This window comes from Neolamprologus multifasciatus, chromosome 3, assembly GCF_963576455.1.
Source record: "Neolamprologus multifasciatus chromosome 3, fNeoMul1.2, whole genome shotgun sequence".
In the NCBI taxonomy this organism is placed as follows: Eukaryota; Metazoa; Chordata; class Actinopteri; order Cichliformes; family Cichlidae; genus Neolamprologus; species Neolamprologus multifasciatus.
In genome coordinates this window covers 35849278-35865549 of record NC_140441.1, presented here as the reverse complement: position 1 = coordinate 35865549, position 16272 = coordinate 35849278, and the positions used below count along the sequence as shown (strand labels likewise).

Here is a 16272-nt window from a genome sequence, read left to right as displayed (position 1 = left end):
AAAAGTGGCAAAACTATGTGTCATAGTCAGGGCTTAAAGTGTTTCCTTTTTCTTGTTTTTGGCCCAACGACTGATTGTAAAGCTCACATGTAAGTCTTCATGTTTTTAAATCAGATATTGGTTCTGTACATGTGACATTATGTTTTTTCATATTGTGAAACGTGCTGCTAAACAAACTGAGGCAGACTAACTGGTTTATTTAAAGGTTGCAGGTTAGTGCAGGATAAACAGGTTAGTTTGCTGCACTGTGATGGATTTAAAGTAAAGAACAGTGTGTGACTGCTGCACAGTGGCTGTGCAGCAGTCACATGCTGCACAACATTTCATGCTCAGAGTTTGGTTACATCAAGTGTAGCAGAGATGAATTTGAAGTTAAGCTGATGATGCTTAGATTCACTGAATTTCACCTTCATACCAGCTGAATAGTGTCTAATACAAAGAGCATGAACAGTTTACTGTCAGTGTAGAGGATGGAAATCAGTCAACTAATGAAACATCTGCTGACATCTGGTTGAATTCACTTGTGTAAATCCACAAAGAGCAGCAGGTCAGCTGATCACAGCCTGTTCATTCAGAAAATCTACTGGAGCTCTCAGCAGTAATTATACTGAGTCGTGAATGTTTTCCCCACACTGAGCCATTGCAACTGATTTTAGGGTTCCTCCACCTGCTGAATCCACTTTAACCCCTGACTGCCCAATTTCCTGTTTAGAGACAAAGTCACCTTCTACAATGTAGACAACAGAAAATGGAGCCATTTTTTTTTTTTCCCAGTGTAAGTCCAGAAACTCACCTCAGACATGTTGTTCTTTTCCTCACTCCACCGCAATCCTGGAGAAACGCCCCTCTCTGTAGCTTTGCTTCAGCATTTAATAGAAAGAAGACAGTGAGTCCTGCTCCCATGTCATTCCCTCCATGTCTCGCCTCGACCTTCATGATCCCTGCTATAAATCAAGTTTTCATTCAAATCAAACAAACGTGTACTGAGTCAGCTTTTGGCTGGACCACGTAGAAACATGTCTATCCTCCACAATATACAGGCCTGTATCATTTAGTTCAACAGTCCCCAACCTTTTGTGTGTCACTGACCGGCTATTAAGGTGTTGTGGATAAATACAACAAAATAAAACCAGTATCGGTACAAAAAAATGTTTTCTTCTCTTGCTGCCTGGTACCAGTCTGGGGCCCGGGGGTTGGGGAACACTGATTTGTTTTTTTATATTTGAATGTATAAATAACTGAGTGTGATCAAGCTTTTCATCTGAAAAAGACATTAAATGTCATCACTGTAGATACAATAATAATAATAATAATGATAATATAATATCAAAAACCTCAACGATTTAATTTTTTGTTGCATTTTAAAATTTCAAACCTCAAAGACATTAAGTTTACAGTCATATATCATCAAGAAAAATCAACAATCTTCACATTTCAGAAACTGGAACCAGCTTTAAATGTGACTAAAATAATGATAAAACAATCAATTCTCTAATCATTGACTAACTGATGAATCACTGCAGCTCCAATATATTGTTGCATTTGACAACCCACTACAGCAACTACAGAACAAAACCACTAACCAGACTGATGACAGATTTCAAACATGCTGAATATGAAGAGTAGTATCATTTAAACTCACATGATTATCAGCCATAAGAACAAATTCAGATTTATATTGATGTAAGGTATATAAATGTAAGTACAGTTTGAATCAGTGCAATATTATTTTCACACATCAATAGACCACTGAACTTCTCAGCTTCTAAAATGTAAAGCCTCATTTAGAAACTACACAAGTACATATAATGGTCAGAGATCAACATGAACCCGTCTTCTCTGTTTGACTTTAATCAATTCTGCAGTGGCTCCATAATCTAAAAACCAAAATCCAGCATAGAGCGGCTGAGTGAATGTGGTCTGGACTCTGTGGAGGAGAGTCATGGTTTCAGAGACGCTGTAGAAAGACAGAATACCTGCTCTGTGATCCAGGTACACTCCTACTCTGGAGGACCGAGGACCTGAGAGGACAGTGTGGACTTTGTTGTAAAGAAATTGAAAACTGTTTGTGTCACAACACAATGCCCAAGATTTGTCATTGTATCCAAACCCACATTTCTCTGAGCTCCCTGCCCTGATGATATTCTTGTATGCGACTGCTACTAAAACTGCTCCACCTCTCCACTCCACCTCCCAGTAACAACATCCAGTCAGACTCTCTCTACTCAGGACCTGAGAATACAAAGTGAATCTGTCTGGATGATCAGAATAAGACTGTTCTTGATCCATAAATGTTACTTTTCTGTTCCCCTCAGATAATAACAGATGTGTGTTTGCTGTGTTTGGATCCAGTGTGATTTCATGTGAATATTTTAAGAATCCAGCTCTGGTCTTTGGCTCTGGTGGTGACAGTAAAACATCCACTTCAGTGACTGTCAGTGAGATGTTTGTCCATTCCTCTCTCAGAATGTCCTGTAGTTTATCTCTGGTCTCTGACACAGCTGCTGTCACATCCTCAAAGTAGCTCAGAGGACGAATATTGATGCTGGATGAGTGTGTAGACTCACTGAGTGCTGACAGTGAGGGGTAGTTGTGTAGAAACTGGTTGTGATCCTCTGTGTGTGAGAGCTGCTCCAGCTCGCCGTTTTTCCTCTTCAGCTCAGCGATCTCCTGCTCCAGCTTCTCCTGAAGCTCTTTGACTCGACTCACTTCAGTTTCCTGCTGGGATCTGACCTGCTGCTTCACATCAGAGCTTCTTTTCTGGAGGAGACGGATCAGCTCAGTGAACATCTTCTCACTGTCCTCCACTGCTTTATCAGCAGAGCCATTGATGGCCTCCACCTCCTGTTGAAGCAGCTTCACATCTTTCTCTCGCTCCTGGATTCTCTGCTGGATGTTTAGTCGTCTCACCTCGAGCTCCTTCTGCTTCTCAGTCCTTTCTGCTGCAGCTGGGACTGTTTCATGGCCTTTATGTTCATCCATTGTGCAGAGATAACAGATACTCTGCTGATCAGTACGACAGAAAATCTTCATCACCTCATCATGACGAGAGCAGATGTTCTCCTGGAGCTTCACAGAAGTTTTAACAAGCGTATGCTTTTTAAAAGTTTGAGATTCATAGTGAGGTTGGAGGTGTTTCTCACAGTAAGAGGCCAGACAGACTAAACAGGACTTGATGGCTTTCAGCTTCCTCCCAGTGCAGACATCACAGGCCACATCATCAGGTCCAGCATAGCAGTGATCAGCTGGAGCAGCTTGGAGTCCAGTCTTCTTCAGCTGCTCCACTAAAGCTGCAAACATGACGTTTTTCTCCAGGACAGGACTCGGTATGAAAGTCTTCCTGCACTGAGGGCAGCTGTGGATTCCCTTCCTGTCCTCTTCATCCCAGAAACTTTTAATACAGTTCATGCAGTAGCTGTGTCCACAGGGAATAGTCACCGGATCCTTCAGTAGATCCAAACAGATGGAACAAGAGAAGGTTTCTCGGTCCAGCTGAACTCCTTTCTGCGCCATTTCTCCTCACAGTGTCAGTGACTGTGTGAGTTTCTCTTCCTTAAAACTGAAACTAGTCTGAGCTCTGATCTCAACAACAACACGTCACCACATGTTGGTTACACCCATCTTCAAAGTGCAGATCTGAAGGGGAGGGAACGAGGAAACACGTGGACAGAGAGGAGGTGCGGTGTTTAAGAGCAGGAAGAAGAGGGAGGGTTATCAGGCTGTGCTTCACTCCAGGAAGAGGAGCAGTTTGTTTAACCATTTTATTTACTGCTCACCTCAACGTTTAAACTTGTTAACCCTTTCTTCTATATAAATAAATGAAAAGTCCAACATTAGTGAACTCTGGACATAAATGTCTCATGGTTATAGTCACATGACCAGATTCTAAACTTGTAACTGTCAGAACAGCAGAGGCTGCTGCAATAATTAAAGCATATATAAAGCAGTGTTCCTGCAAAAAATAAATATCTCAAAAACAATTCTTGCATTTTGTTTTGTTTTTGCATTTATAATCACTGCAGCAACAGAAATAACCATGCTTTTTATATAAGAATACAAGTTTTTTTTTCCTCATTTTCCACCTGTTGCGAGCAGCACTTTGTCCCCTTTACCGCCACATGTTCCTTCTTCATACAAACACAAACCATTCTTATCTCTGCACTTCTCTTTCACCAACACTTATACACTAACAAACACACACTTTCTCTCTCTTGTCTTTCTTTCCAAAGCTCTTCTGGAAGTCTTGCTGATTTCAGGTAATTATTATCTTCACTTTACTGTCTCTCACTGTCAAAAACACTCTAATTGTTTGTGAGCATGGAAGTGCCTTTGCCAGCCCCACATCTATTGTTTGGTCTTTTTGTTTATCTTCCTAATGTAGTAGAGTTGAAATGGCTGCTCAGTGAGACAAAGGGAGAGCAGAAGATGACATTTTTCTTGCAGACATGCTTGTGGCTCAAGAAAAAGTGAATATCTGTTTTATATAATTTAGACATATAATACTTATGAAACTAAACATTGTGAATTCCAGAGTGAAATTTGTGTAATAGTCTGAAGAGTATTTCATGGTTCTCATGCAGTGGTCACTTTTTATCATGAAAGTCAAAGGAAACTAAGTGCAGAGCAGCATCTGCTAAAGGCAGTAGACTCCATGTTGGTTGGGTGGAGAGAGATCCTGAAGGACGTCCGCTGTTAAAAAGAAGCAGAAGAGGAGATTGATGGCCTCCACCTCCTGTTGAAGCAGCTTCACATCTTTCTCTCGCTCCTGGATTCTCTGCTGGATGTTTAGTCGTCTCACCTCGAGCTCCTTCTGCTTCTCAGTCCTTTCTGCTGCAGCTGGGACTGTTTCATGGCCTTTATGTTCATCAATTGTGCAGAGATAACAGATACTCTGCTGATCAGTACGACAGAAAATCTTCATCACCTCATCATGACGAGAGCAGATGTTCTCCTGGAGCTTCTTGGAGGGGGCCACCAGCTTGTGTTTCTTTAATGGAGCTGCATCATAGTGAGGTTGGAGGTGTTTCTCACAGTAAGAGGCTGGACAAGATAAACAGGACTTGATGACTTTCAGTTTCCTCCCAGTGCAGACATCACAGGCCACATCTTCAGGTCCTTGACTTGTTTCAAGAGGAGGAGTGGTTTCAAGCAGACGGCTTGTGGTCATTTTTCGTAGCACATTTAAAAATGTTTGTCTGTGTTAAATTGTTCGGAGGTTGATCTGCAGTTTTAATCACAGCCAGTCACTCTGCTGTTGGAGTACTACTTTTATTTCTGACGGTTTAGATTGCTAGTTTGAGCAGAGGTTGTATTTTTGTGTCAGATACTAAGATTGTGTAAATAAGCTGTCATTTAAAATCTCAGGGTCTGAATGCATGAGCTCATTTGACTGTGATGACACAATGATTGCAGAAAAAGTGTTAATTGATAAATGTTTAACAGAATGTTTAACAGAATGAGCTGATAATTGGGCGATACATGTTAGGTGTACAGTCAAACTGGAGACTCGCTGTCTCTTCTCTCTCTTATCAGGTAGACTATGGAGACCAACTGCTTTGTGGGAAATGTAGTTTTATTGCTTCAGATTCTGTTGTTCAAGTGTTTGAATGTTCACCACTATGAGTTTAATTTCTGTTCCATGTGCGTTGCAGGGAGGTTATGCAGGAAACGCAGTAGGCTTCAAGCTGTCGTCCCTCCTGTCTCTGGCTGACACCAAAGCTAACAAACCAGGCATGAACCTGCTGCACTTTGTCGCTCTGGTGAGTAACGTCATTTGTTCATTTCATTTTTGCACATACGCCAGTGTGGCTGAAGTCACAAAAACAATTAAAATGCTCTTTGGTTGTCAGGCACCATTGGTGAATGAGATTCATCTGAATTTGCTCAAGGTTCTGGATGTAGTCGGCTGTGCTGGTTGGCACTCATTGGCAGGAGGTCAGGGACACTACTTCCGAATGGGTAGGCTGGAGATGTGGTCCCTCTTTCTTTTTTTTTTTTTAGGGAGGAAGACCCTAAAGACCATATTTTAGAGTTTCCAGGGAAGATCTATGCTTTGATGTGGTTGTCATCCTGCTATTGCTTTGGATGTTTGCCATTGTTACAGGCTACTTGGTTCACATTACAGTCAATAAGTCATACTTATTCCTAGAGAGTGGTGGACTCTGCCGCTGCTGGTTTTGTACAGACTCGTTCAGATCTGGTGGTCTTAGAAACACGTCTCTCCTTTTTGCAGATGATACAATCCTTTTTTTGATTAATCTATTAATGAAATTAGCTCTTGAGACAGTAGGAGTTTGAAGCACAGTGTGAAGTGGTTACAATGAAAATTAGCAGATCCACGTCTTGGGCTGTGGCACACCAGAAAATGGTTTGAGTGGTGAAGAGAGACCTGAAGCTGAAGGGGAAGCTGTTGAGTAACTAGTCGATATAAATTCGAACCCTCAGAATAAAATTGCAGATACAACAGGTGGAAATTAGTTTATTCTGACAGGTTGTTGGTTCAGCTTCAGAGAGTGTGATGCTCAGTAGTTCAGGAGGGGCTCAGAATAGAGCTCCAGGCAAGTCCTACTGGTAGAAGGCCTAAACATGCTGGTGAGATTATGTCTTTAAGGTGATTTCATGCAATGTCTACCAGAAGGGGACCCTGTGGAAGAGAATGGGTCTCTTTATGTGGATTGAGAGCACCTCTGTACCACCAAAATGAGCAAGAGGAGGTAGTTGGAGAGAGGGGGTCTCATGATTGGATGGATGGAGCATCTTTGATATTTTTTGCCCCTTTGCACCATTTCACATGTCTTTGTGGTTATTTTTTGATGTTGCTGATGGTTTCCATTTCTTCATTAAATTTATGGGTTGATTCTGACCTCTGACCTCTTGGCTCCTCGTCCATCTGTGTGTGTTTGGTGTTTCACTGTCTGTGTGGATCAGTTAGTTTAGCTCTTTAAACAGAGTGATGTGTGAGAGCTGTATGAATGTTGAGTTTAATGTCTCTAAAACCTAAATGTTAAACCTCTGGGAGCTCAAAAACAAAAAACAAATGTTTTGTTTTTCTATAGGAAGCCCATAAAAAAGATGAGAAGCTCTTGGAGTTTCCTCTCAAGCTGAGTCACATCCAGGCTGCAGCCAGGTCAGACATCACTTCATATTATTCACATATTAAATACTACAGTTGTCCATATACACCACTACATTTCTCCATCAACCTGTTTGGTGGGGATTTATTTATTATACTCCTTCTTTCCATCATCTTATTACATCTCTACAGAATCTGAGTGAACACCGCCCCCTGCTGGTTTCTTTTCAGTCCTTCATTTGATACTTAAATTACACCAGACACAAAATGAATGAAACCAGAGCAGAAATGAGGCTACATGGATTTGTGTTTTCCTTCCTTTGGTAGGATCTCATTGGAAACATTGGATGCTGAGCTGCATTTGCTGACATCTCGCACACACTCAGTGGAGGAGAGCATCCAGAGAGACACAGAGCTGCTGCAGCAACTGGACAGCTTTCTGCAGGTAACACACATAGCAGTATTTTAGTTTTATATAATCTTTAAATAAGTGTGTAATTTAAAAAGTAATTTCGTGCCTATTCACGTTTGTGGTTTTTTTTATGTTTGTCTCAGCATGCCACATCATCTCTCTGCTCACTCCGCGGCAGTCGGCAACAGCTAAAGAGGGAAGGCAGCGAGCTGATCGACTTTTTCTGCGAGGACAGAGACACTTTCAGGCTGGACGACTGTTTCAGCATCTTCCACACCTTCTGCTCCAGGTTCACAAATGCTGTCAAGGTACAACTATGAATGCAAATCCATTACACGAGCTGTACAACAATCCACACAAGATCCAGTAGATGTGGTTAAAACTGTTGGTATACTGCAACTGATACATTAGTCTTCATCCCATATTTCATAATAATAATATTATTTTCTAAACCTTCCGTTTTGTGTGATTGCCAACAATGTCACCATTGTTGGCTTTTTGGCTCAAGTGTGTCTCCATTGCCTCTGAGTAGTTTGAATTCCCAAACCCCTCTCACACGATGAGCTGTTGACAGAGACACAAATACCAGACCATAAATCAGGCATAAGAGGAGAAGTTGTATTTAAGGCCCAAGGGTTCACAGTTTGTTTTATTTTTTGTTTTGTTTTGTTTGATTTGATTTGTGCATCAGGATCTGATGCATCAACATGCATAATATCTGTAGGCTATGGAGGACCAGAAGAGTCAAGCGCATCAGGAAAATAACTTCTTTCCCTTTTTGAAGGAGAACACGGAGAGGGAGGCGAAGGAGGCAGCTCGTCGTCAGCGGATACAAGAGCTGGAGGAGAAGAAGAGGCACTCCTGGGCTGGAGGAGAAAAGGTAGGATGACGTACGCAGACACTGTAAAATAAAGTCAATCAAAGAAGTCTAATGATGATCCACTCTCTGTTTCCGTTATAGGTGGATGGAGTCTTTGGGCTGCGCTGCCACAGTGAGCTTGACATGTCCGCTGCTTTGTCGCAGCATGACGAGGCCGGACTGTTGATGGAACTCCTGACCCCTAGGTCCCACCCTCGCTCACCAGTGAACAACTCCCACAGTCCTCTGGGACGTGCTGTGAGCTTACGTCGTTCCCGGAAGTCTCCATGCTGCTCACCATCTATTGCTGCTGAGCAGGAACTAAGCACTTTCCTGGAAAAGGCGACTGATCGCGAAAGCATTCAGCAAAGAGGCAAAGGGAGCAGTTTTCCATCTCCCTCAAGTCCAGGATTCCCAGTGTCCACCCAGACAGCACCACAAAACTCCTCATCACCTTCCAAAAGGAGTCCAAAAAACAAAACCCATGCAACTGCCACTTACCTCAGCCAAAATGCTACCCAGACTTGGGCAAATGCCACTAATCCTGCAAATGAGCTTGCAGTCAAACCTACCTCTGACTCAAACCAGCAATCTGAACACAACAACAAAAGCAGCAGAGATCAACCTGGCATGGGTTTAAGCAGCCATGCAACACTTTCAACAAGAAAACCAAAAGATGTTGAACTGGTTTTAACTCAGCAGACTGACTGCACTGATAAGAGGTTTCAACAGAGCACCACTGCTACAGGAAACATGGTGGTGGTTTTAGAGAAATGCACGTTGGTTCCTGAACTAAAAGTGTTTGGCAGTGGCGACACCCTCACAAGTCATAGCGAAAACAGACATGTTGGTCTTCATCAAGATGATGTGACAATCACAGATTTGGAAGAGGAGAAAGGGGATGAATTGCAAGTTGATAAGGTGCATAATAATGGCCAACTGATTGTAAATCCAAAACAATCTGATGAGCAAGTCGGTGAGCTCAGCTCTTCTTCAACACCAAGAGAGGGCGATGAAGGGCAAGAGGATAAGGTGGTTGTATGGTGTGTGACGGGTGTGTGCGAGGCTACAAGTGACACACAAAGCACTTATGCAGAAACTGAAAAAGATCAGCATAAGGGTGATAACCAAGGAGGAAACAAACAAACTTCCTCTGCTTTAGCCAATGACATGCCTTCAGAACCTCAACCGGCCAATGAAAAACCAGTGCCTGTACCCATCAGCAGCCAACCAGTGCCTGTCCCCCGCTGTGATGACACATCACTGCTTGTTTCTTCGTCCGTGTGGCGCCCGAAAGAACCTCCAACACCTAATGTAGTACCTGCTCTCACAGCAGATGCTTCTGAGAAAGATAAAGAACTGGACGAAGAGGAAGAAGCAGAAATGTCCACCAACAGGAACCGTGATGGAGTGACCGTCTCAAAACAATCAACAGAAGAGAAAAGCAAAAACAACATGGCTTCTAAAGACTCAACCAGTAAAACTGCAAAAGCAGCTTCTTCCGCCAAAGTAAAAGCAGAACCAGCAACTCCATCTAAACTACCCAGCAAGAGCCTTCCTACGTCTAAAGTCCAAACTAATGGGAAGAAACCTACCCCAAACACTATCTCTGCATCTGGCAAATCCAAAGCTATCCGGACCCTCACAACCTCCGAGAACAAGGACATGAGGAGGGTTGTGCCAATATCCAGGACCAACAGAAGTCCATCCAGAATCAAACATGCAGAGAAGAATCGAGGCTCCTCCAGCACCGCAGTGCCCACCAGTCTGACTCCCTCAAAACGAAGCAGTGCTTCCCCTTGACGAGTAGCGAGGCCTGCAAATGCTCCTTCATCCCGACAATCTGGGATCCCCAAGACCTTGGATCCAAAGGACTCAAAGAACCAGAATGTTTCAGGTAGTCAGCCATCTGCCCGAGAACAGAACAAGGACTTTCAAGGAAAGATGTCCAGCCAAAAGCCCTTAATGAAACCTAAAGCCCAGCAGGAGGAGAAGATCTGTCGCTCCACACTGCGGGCACTCTCTCAGGGTGGAAGAAGTGGAGGAGGAGGCAGCGTCAGTGCTCCTGCCACTCCTTTGCGCAAAGCCACTAGCTCTTCATCATCTGTGTTTCCGGGTTTTGCACGGAGCACAGCCTCTTCTTCTTTCAGACGTACTCACACCAACCTTGCTGTTCCTGCTGCTTCCCACTCCCCCAACATTGGGTCAGACCCCTCCCCCAAACCTTCTTCCAAGACCTCCTCCTCTGTTACCCCATCCAGCACCTCCTTGCCTATTACGCGATCAAGATCACTAAGAGTCCATGCGTCAGCAAGATCCTCAGATGTCCAAAAACTCTCCCCCTCCTCACAGAGGAAGTCTCAGAGCGTCAAATCATCTCCTTGTGCATCGCGCCACGACTTGCTGGCTCCCCCTAAAGGCCACAGACGGAATGACAGTGACAGTGACAAGTCCGCTCATTCTCAGGACTCGGTCTTGCCCACAAGGCCGCGCTGGAGATAAACTCTTGGTTGTTTTGTTTTGAGGACTTTTTCCTAATCACTCCTCCTTCAGGAAAGTCAGGAGATACATCCATTATGAAATGTAGATACCTTTTAAAATGTTCAAGTTTAATTTGAGTAACAAAGGAAGATACAATGAGATTGTCTCGTATGGATTTAATTCTTGTTTGTTACCTTGTTTGTTTGTTATTATAAGGTTTAAGTGCATCGGATCTGAAAAGTTCACTACGTTTTCTTTGTACTATATTGTCCTTGTGATGTACTTTAAACAACCACAGAGGGGGAAAAATAACTTGTTTTCAAGGTATATTTTTATTCTTTCTAAATCTATTAATTGAGAGTACATTCCAAGATTAATGACAATAATGACCTCTCCTCGCGACCTCAGGAAAGCCGATGTCTTATCAGAAATCACAGACCTTTTTGTTTTGGTCAAAGTGAAGCTCTGAGATCTCTGGATGAGTCGGGAAATGACTACAGCCTGTGACGTGATTGCTAACAAGCTTTCAGTCAAAACCACACTAACACTAGCAGTTCTGAATAATTTGGTGGCCGTAGCCATGACTTGATCTCTCCTATTAGGCCTACAGACACTTGAGTCAGTCTGTCCGTTAATCCACAGACTAAAGGCTCCTACTATGAGAGAAAGGGCTACGCCGTATTGTATGAAAGAAACTATTACAACCAACATACAAACTGCAAATTTAAACACTGAATTGAAAAGAGGGGAGCTAAAAGAGGCAAACAGAGTGAATAAAATCTAATTTCATTTTATTTATACTCCCTTTGATTTATTCCTGTGGTACTTTTTTTCTTTTTTGAAAGAAAAATATTTGCAGCTATAAAGATGTACATCTTTGGAGTATCCTGAAAATTCTGCAGTTTTTAAAGGTCATGTGACTGAATGCCTGTTCGATTCACAAGCACCTTTAACTGCACGAACCGTGCTGCAGAATCTCTTTAATCCAGGCTGGACTTCTATAGAAATAATAATATTACTACAATACTAATTGTGTTTTTTATAAAGCCTGACATAACTAATCTTTGAGAGCGGTGGTGTCTTTTTTAAAAAACATGATCAGTTTAAACAAGGAGATATTTATAACTCTGATTAAAAACAGACACTTTCTGACTTCCTTGGAAAATTCAAGCTATGTTTCATATGAGGACATTTTTATGTTTATCTGTCTTTATTTATGTATGTAATGTTTCCCTACTAATTAATAAAGCATTGTTCCTCAGTCACTCTGCGCACTTCATTCAAAGACTGTATTGCACTTTTTCCTGCCAGAAGACAATGTTTTAATTGAAATAGACTGAAATATCTTGCTTCAAGTGGATGAATGTCTGGAAACATTCACTTTAAAACCAAGCACATTTGAAACTATATACACATTTCCAATTCTTACAGCTGCATTTTGTATCTAATCTTGAGCAGAACGTCTTTGTGTCTGCACCTCTCATTAATTCTGGTCTTGTATCATATTTAAAGCAGAGAAACTAAAGCAATCGAGACCATCATCAATCTCAAAATCATCCATTTTTATAGTTCTTAGAGTTCAAGAAACAAGCACAAATGTGTTTTTGCGTCTAGGTTTTCTGTAGTGATGTAACAGAACGCTGAAGCTAAAGTAACTGTAGTGATTTGTGTAGAGGAAAACGTCTCTGTGGTAACATCACTGCCAACGTGTTCATCTTGAGTGTGTTATTACACCAAAAATATGTACGTGTACTAAACTGCTGAAGTTTTACAGAGTTTAAAAAAAAACTTTTACAAGTATCTTTGATTTCTTTAAACACTGTAATAAGAATTGTGCTTTCAGGCGTTACTGCTGTTCTCTGAATATTTGTCAAGTCTAAAACCTTCTCTGTAAACCCCTACAGATGTCTGTGTGTAAAAATCCCAGTAGTTTCTGAAATACTCAGACCAGCCTGTGTAATACCAACAACCAAACCTGTTAAACTTCTTTTCCATATCTACGCCATAAATGCGTGGAGCTACTGCTATGTGATTGGCTAATTAAATATTTGCATTGGTGAGCAGTTGTACAGGTTTACCTAATATAATCTTTCATTATCTCGTTTACAAACCCATCAATCTACATCATATGTGTCAAACTCGATGCCTGCGGGCCACATCCGGCCCAACCTATATTTATATCCGGCCTGCGAGATCATTTCTATATAGATTCAGAGTCGACTGCAGAGGTGCCCATTGTGTCCCAGTCAAACAGTGCTCAGCAGTTATTAGGTAAGATGACGTCTTTCTGTAGTTCATTATTCTAACAAGCAAAAAGTATTAAAGTGATGTTTACGTTGTGTATTTCAGACAGTGAGATGCAGAAACTACAGGCCGCAGGAGAAATGTAGTTTTCTGTAGTTGTTCAGTATCTAGAGGATACGTGTCAAACTCGAGGCCCGTGGGCCACATCCAGCCCAGCATACAATTATATGCCTGCAAGACGTTTTTATATAGATTCATTATTATTGTTATTCACGGCCCGGCAAAATGAAGCGCTAATAAGACAAAATCTACAGATTCAATAATTCAGAGTATCAATCAAGTCAAGTTTCTGTTCTGTGTCTGGGTCTGTGACCCATCTTTTTGATTTGTTTTTATAGTTTTTTCTTCTCTCCCATGATAATGAACATATGTTAAGTTCTGGTGTTGATCATCATTTAGGTTTTAGCTGAGTTTCATTATGGTTTAGATTTTCTTCTATGCCCTTGTCTGTTCTTGTTCACAGTATTATACGGTCTGTCTTTTACTTTCAGTATGCTTGTGTTTAAGTCTCCCTTGTTGGTTCGTCATGTCCGTGTTTCCTATGTTGACAAGCTTGCTGTGTGTGTGGTGTTTTAGTTTCAATTCCCCTGCGATGCCATTATGCTAATTTGTGTCAGCTGTTTCAGTGTTGACCCAGCATTTTGAATTTCTTATATTTTGGTTTATTTTTGCATTATGAATTGTTTTCTGATGTTCTGGTGCTTTGTTTATTATTATCATTATAGATCTGTTTCTGTTATTCTTGGTGAGGGATCAGTTCTTAGGTTTGGGTTCTCGTGTGTATTGCAGTTTCTGTTCAGTGTCTAGTCTGTCTCTCAGTGTCGGGTCTGCATCTTTGTTTAGTGGTTTCTTGTTTCCTGTTTTATTGTGAAAGTCTTTGTCTTATGTTAGTGTGTGCAGCTTAGCTCCCCCTGTCTCGTTAGCCCTGATCTCTCCCAGCTGTGTCTCCCTCCTGTTACCCATTCCCTGATTACCACCCTGTGTATATTAGCCCTGTGTTGTCCTCAACCCAGTGTCGCGTCGTATCATCAGATTATGCTTGTGTGTTTCTGTTTTCCGTATTCAGTGTTCACTTCATGTTTTGTTTTCGTACCAGCAATAAAGCTGAGGTTTTTGAGTTTCAAGTTAGTGTCTGAGTCCTGCGTTTGGATCCTCCTCTCCGCCTGCCCGCACACAGAGCCCTGACAGAACGACGCGACCAGTAATGGATCCAGCGGACTCACTGAGGAAGCGCAGCTCCCGTTTTGACAGGACCCGGCTAGCAGTTGGAAGGCCTCCGTGCTGCCGTTCCTCGCTAGCAGCCTACCCTTCGGCCCACGTACCTGCTTATTCCCTCCGGACGCCCCGGTCTCACAGAAAATGCTCCAATCAGCTTACACCTGCACAAGCTTTTTACAAGATGTTAGGGATTATTATCGTGCCACCTGACTCACCCATAGGGCTGGGTATCGTCACTGATTTCTAGAATCGATTCAATTCCGATTCACAAGGTCCCGAATCGATTCGATCCACGATTCGATTCACTTCGATTTGAATCTGGGAAATTTTGACAGTCAGAAATATTATAATTCAGATCAGTACATTTACATATTTTTGTATCTATAAAAAGGAAGCTGACACACGCAAGACTTTATCAAAGGTGTGAGCATCACAGCAGATGCCTTTGTGTCAAAGTAGCTGAGGATAAAACACAGAAAAACATGAAGGCGATTTTCCTGGCCTGGGATTTTATAAAGATATTCTGCAGTACATCAAAAACGAAAGAAAACCATTAATCAACATATGAACATTACCTCTGAAGTTATAGCGGTAAGCATTTTTCATTTTGCATAATTTTAAAAAAGTTTAAATTTGTTCAGTATTGAACGGCAGAAATTAGGTTTTCTTTTCGGAAGTATATAAAACGAAAAAAAAAAAACGTCGGCCGACAGCGCTGTAAACAACGGTAGTCTTGTGGTAACAAGCAACCGAATAATGCAGAAAACAGTACAGAGAGAGAGAGAGAGAGAGAGACAGAGCTGTGGTGGAAGCAAAACAGTATAAGTAAGAGTGAATACATGACGATGTTTATGTGAAGCGTAGTTTGGATATTCTTTTGCTGCTGGTTCGGTAAATATTGTTTGGAGAGACATCAAACTAACAGCTTCAGAATCAGCGCATTAAGGGCGTGAACACAAAGCGCTGAACCGCCGACAGATCAGAATCAGTGAGCTGTCGGCTTTCAGCCCCGACCTTGAGAAAGGCGACATCTAACTGATTCTGATCTGCGGGTCGCGCTGTGTGTTTAAGTCTTTGTGCAGAATCCCTGTTCTTGCTCTCATTTACTGTCTTAGCTGTTTGGTGGTTGTTGAAATTTTGTGAGATTTCACCAGAGATTCTGGCATTTCGGGCAAAATAAATTTATATTAAAAAATCGATTCAGGATTTTAATGAATCGATTTTACGTTATCCAAGCCAGAATCGATTTTAATCGATAAATCGATTATAAAAACCCACCTCTACTCACCCAGCATTTCCACATCACCGCAGAAGCAGCCACAGCAGAGTCTTCTCTCGTCACATTCCGCCAGCGCACGGTACAACGATAGGAAAAGACATGTTTGAAAACTTATGACGGTTATTAGAAGTTATTCTTTATTCTAAGTGTATTTATTCTGAAACAATATTCCTGTCTGTTTTTATTCATATTTATGTTCAAAAAACATTGTTTTAGTGTGTTCAATAAATGCTTACCCTGTTTGGCCCTCAACCTAAAGTGTGCTTTGAGTTTTGGCCCCCTGTACAATACAGTTTGACACCTCTGATCTAGAGCAGCTCCATCCTTCACAGCCTTTGTGATACTGACTCTCCCTGGTGACCAGAAACAAGAGTCCTTCACCAGTCCTGTAAAACAATTGCAAATAATTTTGGATCCACCTCCACCAGAAAATCAACAACTGCAAATCATAGCATGCTGGGGGGAAAGCAAAAAGAAGTCAACTAGTACTGCATTGCCAGTGGCACATATTCAGACTTCAGTGGCAAAAGCACCATTTTCCATTTTAATTCATCAACTAATACAACATGCATGTGTTTAGACAGATTTGAAAGAAACAACAAGGCATGTTTAGTCCAGCAGGAAGCTGAAAGGGCATTACAGTTTTC

The 16272-nt window shown here is 41.8% G+C and overlaps 2 protein-coding genes and 1 pseudogene across 2 annotated transcripts in view; 2 read left to right on the top strand and 1 right to left on the bottom strand.

Annotated features, from left to right (window-relative positions):
* Positions 1-10245, top strand: part of LOC146522873 (uncharacterized) — a 77990-nt gene extending 67745 nt beyond the window's left edge. Inside the window, exons 9-14 of the mRNA XM_085154056.1 lie at positions 5652-5759; positions 7056-7126; positions 7400-7517; positions 7628-7792; positions 8269-8364; positions 8446-10245. Of these exons, the coding sequence (XP_085010182.1) occupies positions 5652-5759; positions 7056-7126; positions 7400-7517; positions 7628-7792; positions 8269-8364; positions 8446-10146 (2259 nt within the window). The 3' untranslated portion in view covers positions 10147-10245. The remainder of the gene's footprint in view (positions 1-5651; positions 5760-7055; positions 7127-7399; positions 7518-7627; positions 7793-8268; positions 8365-8445) is intronic.
* Positions 2394-3547, bottom strand: LOC146522874 (tripartite motif-containing protein 29-like; annotated as a pseudogene).
* On the top strand, positions 10150-12089 carry LOC146522872 (uncharacterized; the record flags this gene model as incomplete). The annotated part of the gene is made up of 1 exon (XM_085154168.1): positions 10150-12089. A coding segment is annotated over one exon (696 nt), but the record flags the coding sequence as incomplete, so codon positions are not given.
* Positions 12090-16272: the final 4183 nt, after the last annotated feature.